This window comes from Osmerus mordax, chromosome 4, assembly GCF_038355195.1.
Source record: "Osmerus mordax isolate fOsmMor3 chromosome 4, fOsmMor3.pri, whole genome shotgun sequence".
NCBI classification, from domain to species: Eukaryota; Metazoa; Chordata; class Actinopteri; order Osmeriformes; family Osmeridae; genus Osmerus; species Osmerus mordax.
In genome coordinates, this window is record NC_090053.1 from 21,725,424 (window position 1) to 21,738,607 (window position 13,184).

General features: G+C 49.3%; 1 protein-coding gene across 1 annotated transcript; it reads right to left on the minus strand.

Moving 5' to 3' along the window:
• Positions 1-42: 42 nt before the first annotated feature.
• nox5 (NADPH oxidase, EF-hand calcium binding domain 5) lies at positions 43-8,924 on the minus strand. Its single transcript, XM_067235226.1, has 16 exons — positions 8,881-8,924; positions 7,946-8,083; positions 7,651-7,801; positions 7,269-7,479; positions 6,355-6,592; positions 5,042-5,195; positions 4,523-4,695; positions 4,030-4,212; positions 3,706-3,838; positions 3,263-3,405; positions 2,514-2,558; positions 2,212-2,336; positions 1,905-1,989; positions 1,607-1,706; positions 1,294-1,460; positions 43-174 (listed from the first exon to the last, which is right to left on the minus strand). Exons 2-16 carry the CDS (start codon positions 8,063-8,065, stop codon positions 43-45), a joined length of 2,160 nt encoding a protein of 719 aa, XP_067091327.1. The 5' UTR covers positions 8,066-8,083; positions 8,881-8,924.
• Positions 8,925-13,184: the final 4,260 nt, after the last annotated feature.

Genomic DNA, 13,184 nt, shown 5'->3' on the forward strand with positions numbered 1-13,184 from the left:
TGAGAGTGAGACTGAGAGCTAGGGGAGAGGAGAGCAGGCCGCTCAGAAGTTCTCCTTGTAGAAGTGAAACCCAAAGTTCTCACACTGGGCCTTGATGATTTTGGCCAGAGCTGGAGAACCACAGTAGAACACGTGCACCTTGCCTTTCTTCTCCTCCGCCACTTTCTGGAACACCTGGGGTGCCACGCAGAAACATGTCTGAATACGCTGCTCAGAACTAAGATCCAGTCGAACATGTTCAAGGACTGAGATCCAGTCGAACATGTTCAGGACTAAGATCCAGTCTAACATGTTCAGAATTGAGATCCAGTCGAACATGTTCAGGACTGAGATCCAGTCGAACATGTTCAGGACTAAGATCCAGTCGAACATGTTCAGGACTGAGATCCAGTCGAACATGTTCAGGACTAAGATCCACTCTAACATGTTCAGAATTGAGATCTAGTCGAACATGTTCAGGACTGAGATCCAGTCTAACATGTTCAGAATTGAGATCCAGTCGAACATGTTCAGGACTAAGATCCAGTCTAACATGTTCAGAATTGAGATCCAGTCGAACATGTTCAGGACTGAGATCCAGTCTAACATGTTCAGAATTGAGATCCAGTCGAACATGTTCAGGACTAAGATCCAGTCTAACATGTTCAGAATTGAGATCCAGTCGAACATGTTCAGAACTGAGATCCAGTCTAACATGTTCAGGACTATTTACCAAATGGAAGATCTCCCCCTCTGCGATCCACTGCAAGTTTATATATTCAATCCGTTTATTAAACTTCCCAATTAAACCAATAGATGACGTCCCTGTCCCCCTCACTTTTCCCCACTCAGGCCCCCTCACCCTTCCCCACTCAGGCCCCCTCACCCTTCCCCACTCAGGCCCCCTCACCTTGCCCCACTCAGGCCCCCTCACCTTGCCCCACTCAGGCCCCCTCACCTTGCCCCACTCAGGCCCCCTCACCTTGCCCCACTCAGGCCCCCTCACCTTGCCCCACTCAGGCCCCCTCACCTTGCCCCACTCAGGCCCCCTCACCTTGCCCACTCAGGCCCCCTCACCTTGCCCCACTCAGGCCCCCTCACCTTGCCCCACTCAGGCCCCCTCACCTTGCCCCACTCAGGCCCCCTCACCTTTCCCCACTCAGGCCCCCTCACCCTTCCCCACTCAGGCCCCCTCACCTTGCCCACTCAGGCCCCCTCACCTTGCCCCACTCAGGCCCCCTCACCTTGCCCACTCAGGCCCCCTCACCTTGCCCCACTCAGGCCCCTCACCTTGCCCCACTCAGGCCCCCTCACCTTGCCCCACTCAGGCCTCCCGGGCTGAGTGCGTGTCCGCAGGCCTGTGATGGAGTCCCTCTTCTCCTTCTTGGCCAGCAGGTCTAGCGCCATCTGCAGGCCGATAGCTTTCATGTCGTTCTTGCTCAGGGCTGAAGTCATGTACATGTGCATCTCCAGGAAGCGTCCTGAACACAAGCAGGACCAGAGGAGACTTGTACATACACACAGCAAAGGCGTATACATCTCTGACATGATCACCATCAGAGACACGTTTCTCTTTTCCTTCTGCGCTGTTTCTATATTCCTATTTGCATCACAGTTTCTGTCTCACCTTCTGGTTCCTCGTCGGCCTGGTCCATCTCCAGTTTGGTCAGCAGACTAACAAACCACTCAAAGCACTTCTGGTCGCGGTTTATCCAGATGAAGTCAACCTTATCAAAATATACAAAAAGTCCAAAATGATCTAGACTGTAGTGTCTCTTCAGCAGACCTCCAGCAGAGCTCCTGACCAGAGAGAGGATAATAATAATAATAATAATAATACATTGTATTTGTTATATGCCTTTCTTGCAGTCAAAGCACTACGGTACAGTAGTAACCCTAAGAACGTCCGGAGTGGGAGGACGCACCTTCCTCAGCACCATGTCGTTGTCCTTGATGTTCTCACACCAGGAGTAGCTGCAGCTAGGACAGTTCTGTTTCCTCATGCGGTAGCTGCCAGCGTGTCGGCACAGAAACACTCACACTTTCACTTCATGATCAGCTATTAACTAACTGGTATCATTTAGTACATAGTACTAGGACATTCACGTAATTTTGAGATGACACTTTTCTCCTGTAACACTCATTTGTTTCAGTTTATTGTGATTTATACAGACTGGGATGGAGAGTGTTTTGGAGTATTTCAAACCACTCTCATGGTTTTAAATCTTTTACCGGTACATGATGCTCTGCAGGATGGAGGCGAAGGGTGTGATCCCAATGCCAGCCCCGATCAAGACAGCATGTTCAGACGCAAAGATCTGCCTGGTGGGGGTTCCATACGGCCCGTCCAGATAGCACTGACACACACACACACACAGTTAAAGGGCATCTACATATCAATTAATGTGTTCATATATCAATGACACTTATGCATCTTGTGAATATTCAGACAATCATTACTTATCAGTTGCAGATATACTTGAGTATTTCCTGAAGTGTACTGTAGTTTGATGGCCTGGTGGAGACTGGCTTACCTTAATGTTACTGAACCTGTGGTTGTCACTCATCTTGGCAGAGGCCTGTGGGTTGAAAGGAGAACCAGGATGATCACAACAACAACCATTTCCATCCAAGAGGCCAAAGCTTGTGCTTTGAAAACCAGGCCCCACCTGAAGGAGAGAGGGGAAGGTGCCTCACCTCTCTAGTTGGGGCACCTTCCCCTCTCTCAGCCGCGCCAAGCTGGTCCTGATTGGGCCCTGGCCCTGGCTCTGGGCCTGGCTCTGGGCCTGACTCTGGGCCTGGCTCTGGGCCTGGGCTTGGGCCTGGGCTTGGGCCTGGCTCTGGCTCTGGCTCTGGCTCTGGGCCTGGGCTTGGGCCTGACTCTGGGCCTGACTCTGGCTCTGGCCCTGGGCTTGGCCCTGGTCCTGGTACTGTGTCCGGCTCTGGTCCTGGTCCAGATTTGGTCCCGTTTGATCGATACATGGTGAGTTCTATGGCATCATCTTCACTGGAAGCCACGGCTCCGTTCCAGCATGCTGATTTGAACAGCTCTTCCTGGAAGAATATTCAATCGGTTGGCCAAGCCCCAGACTGTTACAGAATTCAAATGATGCATTTGCAGATGTATTACAGATACAAAATTTGGCCAGGCAAGGTTGTCTGTCACATTTGCCTTGAGTCATTAAAGAAGTGAGTTTGAAACAGTGAGTACCAGAGATAGGGAATACATCTAAATATATTTGTGCAGTGTGTGTGTGTTGGTGTGTGTGTGTTCATGCTGAACCTGGGTCTTCCTCTGGTGTTGTCGGTTCTTCAGGCTGGTACTGAGTCTCTTGGTGCTGAGGACGTCACTCTCTGGCTGTCTGAAGTAGTCAAACAGGCGGTTGGTCCACTGGCCCATCGAACGGATGTGCAACCAGAGAGTGTCTGTAAGGGGAAACATAGGAGGTGCTGCTTATAGATGACACACATCTCACAGTAGAACTGTACACAGGGAGGAACGGCCACATAGGTACATCCTGATGTATTCCTACAAAAAGCTGCTATATGTGGTGACTAGAACAGGGGTGCTGTAGTGTTGTTCTACTAAACAGTCTCTTCAGACCGTCTCCAAACATGGAGACAAACCAGACCCTGATGTGTGAGCTGAATCTGTGGGTGGTGAAGCCACGAAGGAAGCCTTTAAAGAGCAGCTCTGAAGACATCATGTGTTCCAGGTTCATCTACCTGACTGTTCCGGGGCACTGCTGATGGTGAAAGGATGCCACTCGTACTTGGCGATGTCAGGGATGTTGATGTAGACGTAGTCTCCCGGCTTGAAGTGGAAGAACTGCGGCCGTTTGATCACCAGATGAGTCACCTGCAGAACCAAACATGACAATGTGACATTTAGAATTTCCACCCAAATATTCTAAACAGAACCAGATTAGCGCCATTACAGAAACTCTAATAAATTCAGATGAAAACCTTAAAAAACAAGTAAAAAATTTTTTTTATGGGAGTAAATGTGCAACTGAATGTGTCTGAACACAGGGTCAGATTCAGGGGTACCTTGGAGGGCAGCAGGTTGACCTCGATGATGTAGAGCCCGCCCATGTGAGACACGGCTACACCCACCAGCTTCTCCAGCAGGAAGGCCACGCCCGGAACCAAAAACCACTTCCAGAAGTTGGCGCAGTGGATTACCAGCAGAGTCCACACCCACACATAGGACAGGTGGGACCAGTAGAACACCTGGAGGAACAGCAGCGATCTCAGATTCACGGGAGGAGAGCAGAAAGGGGATGGAGAAACACAGACCCCCAATTCTGGGAAAAATATGATTTGTCCCCCCTAATATATCACTGTAAACATAACTAAGTAATTTCAATATTAATAATATGCAGTAAAGGCACTTGTGCGGCTTATAGACTCATAATAAGCGTTTTTAAGTTTAACATACGCTATGTGTTACAGCACAACTTTTGGTATTTTGGACTCAATGAACCACGGTGGTCCTGTCAGAAACAGTCATCCTGGTTCCACTTCCTGTCTGAACACCTACTTCAAAGTGTCCGCTGCGCCGTACGAAGGTGCTGGAGCAGAAGACCATGAGGCAGATGAAGATCTGCAGCAGCAGGCCGGTCAGCGAGGCCGTGCCCTGCACCCAGCCCACCCCCGGGCGCGTGGTCAACAGGTACTCCCACAGGCTGAAGCTGCTGCTCTGAGACAGGCTGCCTGGCAGAGGAGAGGGGTGGAGGAGCGAGGGGGGGTAAGGAGAGGAGAGGGTAGGAGTGAAGAAAAGAAGGATGGTAGGAGGGAAGGAGGGAAGGAGGGAAGGAGCGAAGGAGCGAAGGAGCGAAGGAGGGAAGGAGGGAAGGAGGGAAATGAGAGAGGGTCAATCATTCGAACAGTTTTGACGGCTACATGAGACAAACATTGTCATTGGGAAATGACCTAACATCATATGTAAAGTATTCCTACAGAATAAACAAGCAGTTCCTAACTATTACATATTGTCTCATGACCACACTACACAATTTCTGTAGTGAGGGATAGAGTGTTTGTGAGTGTGAGGCCGTACTGAAGTTCATGGTGTGTGCGAGGGTGTGAACCAGGGTGAAGGAGAGGATGGCGTAGCCGACCATCTGGTGCAGCAGGATGTTCTGGTCCAGAGGGAGCACTCTTACCACCCATGTGGCCCGCAGCCAGGTCATACAGCGCCGCAGCATGAGCACCTACACAAACACACATACACACACACATATACACGCACACACACACACATACACACACATATACACACACACACACATATACACACACACATACACACACAAACACCATCCAGGATCACAGATGACACACAAAGCCTGCTAGAAACTGAAGAAGTATAAGTACCCAAAAGTACCAAGTCAATGAAGTGAATCGCCAAGTACAAGTTCAAGACAAAATCTAAGTATTTATGACAGATCTGTAAGGTGCAGGTGTCTGATACACTCAAGCTGAGCATCTCAGAGGACTGGACCAAAAATACAGGAATGAAGGGCAGTTAAATAGTATCACAATATGGGAGGTTTTACTCTCACAAGAAACGTCAGGGGGATTACAATCAACATAGCCTTAGCAAGCACAGAAAGAGGAAGCTGCATGCTAGATAGCTTTTGTTTGGGCTTAAAATAGGACTTCTAGAAATGGCCCTGACGTTCCATATTCTCATGAACTAATATAGCAGGGTATATAGTTCAAACATTGTTTATTATATTCAGAGCATTCCAAAGAGTATAAAAGTAATACATTAGTCATTAGTTGTAATCTTTAACCCTCGTGCTGCCTTCGGGTCACATGACCCAAAGGTTCATAACGAACCATCGTTGTGTTTACCCAATTTTACCCAATACAAAAACAAATAAAAATAATTTTCTTTTAACCATTGCAATGTGGGGGGTCTGAGACAGCCCGACACTTAAAAGAAAATGCTTCACTTTGTTTTTGTAGGAGGTAAATATGTCGCAATACGACGGTGGGTCACAATGATTGATGGGTCAGAATGACCCGAAGATAACACAAGGGTTAATTATTGTTAACTGATCATTGGTTAAGGACAGGCCTCTTCAAAACTTCAAAATATTTATTCTCAGCATATTGACTGACCCAAAGTACTTAAATACTTAGCTCATGCTGCTACAAGGGTTTAGAACCCAAGACCAGCTCATGCTGCTACAAGGGTTTAGAACCCAAGACCAGCTCATGCTGCTACAAGGGTTTAGAACCCAAGACCAGCTGCATACCGTGCTGTGACATGCTGATATGGACTTCACACCAACAGGCCCTTTTAGTCTGCCCTCTGCCAACACCCCCCCCACCGCCCTCCCCCTATCTCACCCCTCATCTCACCATGACGAAGGTGCAGTTGAAGTTGAGGCACTGCCCACAGCCCTTGGCCACCATATACCAGGGTCCGCCATGGTTGTTGTGCAGCATGGCCACCATGAAGAGCAGGAAGTTGAGGCAGGAGTAGCCACACAGGAAGAGCAGCTTGCGGCTGTTGTTCTGCCAGTAGGCTGGGGTGAGGTACCGAGGGGTCTTCCTCTTCTTCTGCTCCTGCTCTGGAGGCTTCAGCCAGTTGGCAGCGCTGGGGGAGGGAGGGAGAGGAGATAGGTGAGAGGAGAGCTGGAGGGGAGGGAGAGGAGATAGGTGAGAGGAGAGGTGGGAGGGAGGGAGAGGAGATAGGTGAGAGGAGAGCTGGGAAGGAGGGAGAGGAGATAGGTGAGAGGAGAGCTGGGCAGAGGGACAGTGATGGGTGAGAGAGAGTGTGTGCCAGCCTGTGTGCGTGTATGTGTGTACATGTGGGTGTATGTATGTGTGTGTGTGTGTGTACGTGTGTGTGTGTGTATGTATGTTTGTACGTGTGTGTGTACGTGTGTACGTGGGTTTGTGTGTGTACGTGTGTGTGTATGTATGTGTGTACGTGTGTGTGTATGTATGTGTGTACGTGTGTGTGTACGTGTGTACGTGTGTGTGTGTGTGTGTACGTGTGTGTATGTATGTATGTGTGTACGTGTGTGTGTACGTGTGTATGTGTGTACGTGTGTGTGTATGTGTGTACGTGGGTGTGTGTGTGTGTGTATGTGTGTGTGTGTTTGTGTGTACGTGTGTGTGTGTACGTGTGTACGTGGGTCTGTGTGTGTTTATGTATGTGTGTATGTATGTGTGTACGTGGGTGTGTGTGTATGTGTGTACGTGTGTACGTGGGTGTGTGTGTGTGTGTATGTATGTGTGTACGTGTGTGTGTGTGTGTACGCTCTCACCTGATGGTGAGGTTCTCCATGACTTCTGGGAAAGTCTCCAGCTCGGCCTTAAGCTCTTCGAAGGTGATGGAGCCGCTGTTGTCCTTGTCGGCCGACTCGAACAGCGCCAGCGTCAGGTCGTCCAGCTTCTCCTCTGGCAGGGAGATGGCGCTCTCGCGCAGGCATGACTTCAGCACCGTACGCAGCTCGTCAGGGTCGATAGAGCCGCTGCCTGGAGGTCAGAGGTCATCACAGACTTCAAAAGATTTCTACGCCCCCCCCCCAATTTGCGGGGGGGGGGGGCTGGGTGTGTCTGGGTGCTGTGTGTATGAGTACTGTGTGTATGGGTGCTGGGTGCTGTGTGTCTGGGTGCTGTGTGCTGGGTGCTGGAGGCCAGGCGTACCGTCCACGTCGTACACCTGGAACAGGAACTTGAGCTTGTCAGTCTCGCTGCCGTGGATGAGCAGGTCCAGAGCCTTGAGGAGCTCGTCCAGGCTGATGGAGCCACTGCCGTCAGCGTCAAACAGGGCGAAGAATCGCTCTGCAAAGAAAGACTGCGCAACAGTAGAGATCAGGAAAACCTCTCACACTCCAACACTCAACAGTTCATATCTTTACCATTTTGTTTTATTTTAAGAGAAACACAATTTCCCCAGCCCGTTCCTCCCTCCAGGGCATTTAGGACACTTCTCTCTCACCTCTTTGACTTTGAGAGCAGTTTTAAACTCGTCCAGGTCTATCTCTTTGTCGTCTCCGGCGATGCTTTCAAACTGCTTGGTGACCCATTCTAGCCAGCGGGCATCATCGTCCAGGCTCATGGTGCTGGTGTGCGGGTTCTGAAAACCACCACACAAGAAGAATACACGGACACACTGTATGAACTCTATAATGGAAACAACTAAACACAAGGGTGGTGGTTGTATAGTATTTGTCATGAAGTACTGTACAGTATTTGGTGTTTGAGACTTTATTTTGTTATTTATTTTTACATACTAGAGTTGAGTATGGTTAGTGTCCCACAATTCAGTTTGAGATTTTGCTGGAATACTCACTGCATTACCTCATAAGAGTGGATCTATAGTTTACACTGTAGTTTACACACTAGTTAAATGGACACTCCTGATGTTAAACACTTTTCAAATTTGCTGTTGGAAATGTTTACATCACACTCAGGTGTAGAAAACAGAACTGTATGTAGCTGGCAGTCAGACATACGCTGTTAATGTAATTGAAATACAAAGGATTCTAAAATAATTAACTCATTTGAGAGAGAATGGTCTATAGATAGAACCCAGCATTGCCTGACGTTGCCATGGAGACGTCAGCAGCAGAGAAGTAAAATGGGAACGTAACATTTTTGCTTAGATCTTCCTTTTGATTAAATATATCTATAATACAAAAACTCCCACAGCACCTTACAAACTAGAGGACACAATATATGCTGTATATTTTCCAATATATGGAATATATTCATGGATTAAATGTCAGTGTAAATGTTTAAATTACATTACAATGCAGTTTTATAACATGCAACACATTTGAGAGGTTATGAATGTTCTGTTTAGCATTATACAACACAAAAACACATGCAAAAGAACCAAACAGAAGTAATCAGACAACAACGCCAGCGTACCTGCCGTGGTGTAGCGAGTCCACACTGAGGAAGTCCACACTGAGGGAGTCCACACTGAGGGAGTCACACTGAGGGAGTCCACACTGAGGGAGTCACACTGAGGAAGTCCACACTGAGGGAGTCCACACTGAGGGAGTCCACACTGAGGGAGTCCACACTGAGGGAGTCACACTGAGGGAGTCACACTGAGGGAGTCACACTGAGGGAGTCACACTGAGGGAGTCCACACTGAGGGAGTCACACTGAGGGAGTCACACTGAGGGAGTCACACTGAGGGAGTCCACACTGAGGGAGTCACACTGAGGAAGTCCACACTGAGGGAGTGACACTGAGGGAGTCACACTGAGGGAGTCACACTGAGGAAGTCCACACTGAGGGAGTCCACACTGAGGGAGTCACACTGAGGGAGTCCACACTGAGGGAGTCACACTGAGGGAGTCACACTGAGGGAGTCCACACTGAGGAAGTCCACACTGAGGGAGTCCACACTGAGGGAGTCACACTGAGGGAGTCACACTGAGGGAGTCACACTGAGGGAGTCACACTGAGGGAGTCCACACTGAGGAAGTCCACACTGAGGGAGTCCACACTGAGGGAGTCCACACTGAGGAAGTCCACACTGAGGGAGTCCACACTGAGGAAGTCCACACTGAGGGAGTCACACTGAGGGAGTCCACACTGAGGGAGTCCACACTGAGGAAGTCCACACTGAGGGAGTCCACACTGAGGAAGTCCACACTGAGGGAGTCCACACTGAGGAAGTCCACACTGAGGGAGTCACACTGAGGGAGTCCACACTGAGGGAGTCCACACTGAGGAAGTCTACACTGAGGAAGTCCACACTGAGGGAGTCCACACTGAGGGAGTCACACTGAGGGAGTCCACACTGAGGAAGTCCACACTGAGGGAGTCACACTGAGGGAGTCACACTGAGGGAGTCACACTGAGGAAGTCACACTGAGGGAGTCACACTGAGGGAGTCACACTGAGGAAGTCCACACTGAGGAGTCACACTGAGGAAGTCCACACTGAGGGAGTCCACACTGAGGGAGTCCACACTGAGGGAGTCACACTGAGGAAGTCCACACTGAGGGAGTCCACACTGAGGGAGTCACACTGAGGGAGTCCACACTGAGGGAGTCACACTGAGGAAGTCCACACTGAGGGAGTCCACACTGAGGGAGTCCACACTGAGGGAGTCCACACTGAGGGAGTCACACTGAGGGAGTCACACTGAGGGAGTCACACTGAGGGAGTCCACACTGAGGGAGTCACACTGAGGGAGTCACACTGAGGGAGTCACACTGAGGGAGTCCACACTGAGGGAGTCACACTGAGGAAGTCCACACTGAGGGAGTCACACTGAGGGAGTCACACTGAGGGAGTCACACTGAGGAAGTCCACACTGAGGGAGTCCACACTGAGGGAGTCACACTGAGGGAGTCCACACTGAGGGAGTCACACTGAGGGAGTCACACTGAGGGAGTCACACTGAGGAAGTCCACACTGAGGGAGTCCACACTGAGGGAGTCACACTGAGGGAGTCACACTGAGGGAGTCCACACTGAAGGAGTCACACTGAGGAAGTCCACACTGAGGGATCCCTGTTTGATCAACACCTTCAAGGTATCCCAGCATGTGTAGCTTCCTCGTCAGCTAGAACTCACCTCCACAGATCATCTAGCAGGCAGCTAGAGTGGAGGCAGCAGGCTGGGTGTAGTAGAGGCAGCAGGCTGGGTGTAGTAGAGGCAGCAGGCTGGGTGTAGTGGGGGCAGCAGGCTGGGTGTAGTAGAGGCAGCAGGCTGGGTGTAGTAGAGGCAGCAGGCTGGGTGTAGTGGGGGCAGAAGGCTGGGTGTAGTAGAGGCAGCAGGCTAGGTGTAGTAGAGGCAGCAGGCTGGGTGTAGTGGAGGCAGCAGGCTGGGTGTAGTAGAGGCAGCAGGCTGGGTGTAGTAGAGGCAGCAGGCTGGGTGTAGAAGAGGCAGCAGGCTGGGTGTAGTAGAGGCAGCAGGCTGGGTGTAGAAGAGGCAGCAGGCTGGGTGTAGTAGAGGCAGCAGGCTGGGTGTAGTAGAGGCAGCAGGCTGGGTGTAGTAGAGGCAGCAGGCTAGGTGTAGTAGAGGCAGCAGGCTGGGTGTAGTAGAGGCAGCAGGCTGGGTGTAATGGGGGCAGCAGGCTGGGTGTAGTAGAGGCAGCAGGCTGGGTGTAGTAGAGGCAGCAGGCTGGGTGTAATGGGGGCAGCAGGCTGGGTGTAGTAGAGGCAGTAGGCTGGGTGTAATGGGGGCAGCAGGCTGGGTGTAGTAGAGGCAGCAGGCTGGGTGTAATGGGGGCAGCAGGCTGGGTGTAGTAGAGGCAGCAGGCTGGGTGTAATGGAAGCAGCGTTGGAGGACAGACACGCGACAGCTGTGTCTGACACGACCTCCCTGCTGGGCTACTTCACTACCACAGGCCCTCACACTCTCTATTCAGGCCCAACAACAGTAAAATATGCAAGATAGGTCCTTGTCTGCTGAATACAAACAGTACTTACTTAGACTGGGTTGTCTGGCATGACCTTGTATTTACACCCCCTTTATTATCCCTGTTATATTGTTTGTTTAATAAAATAAAATGTAATTTGATTGGATGGTATGGACTGAGAACTGAATATGAATGTTGGCCAAATTAAATTCAACAATGATTGCTTCCAATACTATTTTGCAGTTCGGGGAATGTGATGTCAGGTACTGTAATCTCAAGGTTAGACGCTAGATGGCAATATTTGAACTCTACAATTGATCTTTGCACAATGTCCATAACGTCATAAGTCAAATAATGAAGAAAAAATAGAAAAGACCATAATTGGTATAAAGCATGTCCCGTTGGAATGGCCAATCTGGACAACCGGACTTCTATGTCGATGCAATGATGTAGACACAGACTCTAGGTTCTCAACACGTAGCCTAGAAGTGCAGCCTGCAGGTTCATCGTTCGCTGCATAATTTAGTACAGTGACTTTGAAAGAGGGGCAACTATTTCTGTACGTTTCAGGGGCTTAGTTTGAGGAAATTCGATTTCTTGACTTGACGATGTTTGATAGCCATTGGACAAACAACGAAGACGCCATAGTCGCCAACACAACACAAGCATGGCTGAGCAGCGTTTGGTCGTTTTCACCTTTTGTTGTGTGCTCTTGACGACATTACGCCAATGAGTAAAGATCTGTCTTAAGACAAGTGTGCAGGTGCCGTGGTTCTACGGGCCGTGCCCTGGGTAGGCTACATTGCGCACTCAAGTGGACGCATTCTGCTACTCCGACAACTGCAGTCTGTAGTCGGTGGAGCACAGTGTGGCAAAACTAGCTGGAAAGGCAGCAATGAAGCACACCCAGAGGAAAGTGGTGCTCCCTACGCTAGGAGACCGTTCAATGGCTCTCAATAAAACCTGCAGACGCGGGCTGGAAACTGTTCACAACGGCAGTCGAAGACGGTATTTCGCTGCTATATGGCTCTTACGTATTGATAATATTCCATACATTTTATGATATTCAAACGAGCAGTTTCTTGAAATTCGGTGGGTTTTCAAGCCAGCATACCAAGTCGGCTTTGACACGAAAATGCCACGCAGTTGCTGTTCAGTGTCCGTGCCTCTAAAAGCGGCAGCGCAACACGCCAATGGCCAGAATGATGGGTAATGTGGATTAATTTACTTCACATTTCAAGCTATAATTTTTGTTTATCTTGATTTCAAGACATCGTGTATTCTGCTGACAAAATGGCGATTGGAAAGGTCAGATGACATTTTTCTTTGGCCTCGTTGGAATGCAGTAGATTCAATGGGGAAAGGAAGTCGGTAGTCGTTGTAGTGTTTTCATTGGTAGGTTCCTAAACTGAAAGGGGAAGGATATGGAAAATCCAGCTTGTTGTTTGTGGAGGCTCTTGTCAATCTCTTTTCATGGGAGGTGAATTTGTCGCAATGCCCAAATATGTTGTTGATCTTGGCAGTGACGTCGGTTGTTCATCTAGTTTACTGAAAGTGAAGTGGATATGTAGAAAACTTGGTTGTTCTTGCTTATCATCTCTACCCACCCTTTAAATAGCTTAAATTGTAGCTATCACTCCTGAATGTGTGATAATAGGCTACACAACAAAATATATATCCTAGCATATATTATAACGTCTCAAGGCTTGGTGGTCTTAAATTGTGGGCTTAAATTGTAATGTTGTAGCCGAACATTTGAAACATTCACCTTAAAAGTTTGCAGGTAAAATATTGAAATACTAAACGAGTATCTATGGTTAAATTAAAAAGGTGAAGAGACGCTATCGTGA

Excerpts from the sequence above, each read along its gene's own strand:
- nox5 (XM_067235226.1), bottom strand. The coding sequence starts at position 8,065 with ATGAGCCTGGACGATGATGCCCGCTGGCTAGAATGGGTCACCAAGCAG. Across the intron at positions 3,839-4,029 it reads TCAACCTGCTGCCCTCCAAG|GTGACTCATCTGGTGATCAA; the intron begins GTACCCCTGAAT and ends TTGGTTCTGCAG. Across the intron at positions 2,337-2,513 it reads ACAGGTTCAGTAACATTAAG|TGCTATCTGGACGGGCCGTA; the intron begins GTAAGCCAGTCT and ends TGTGTGTGTCAG.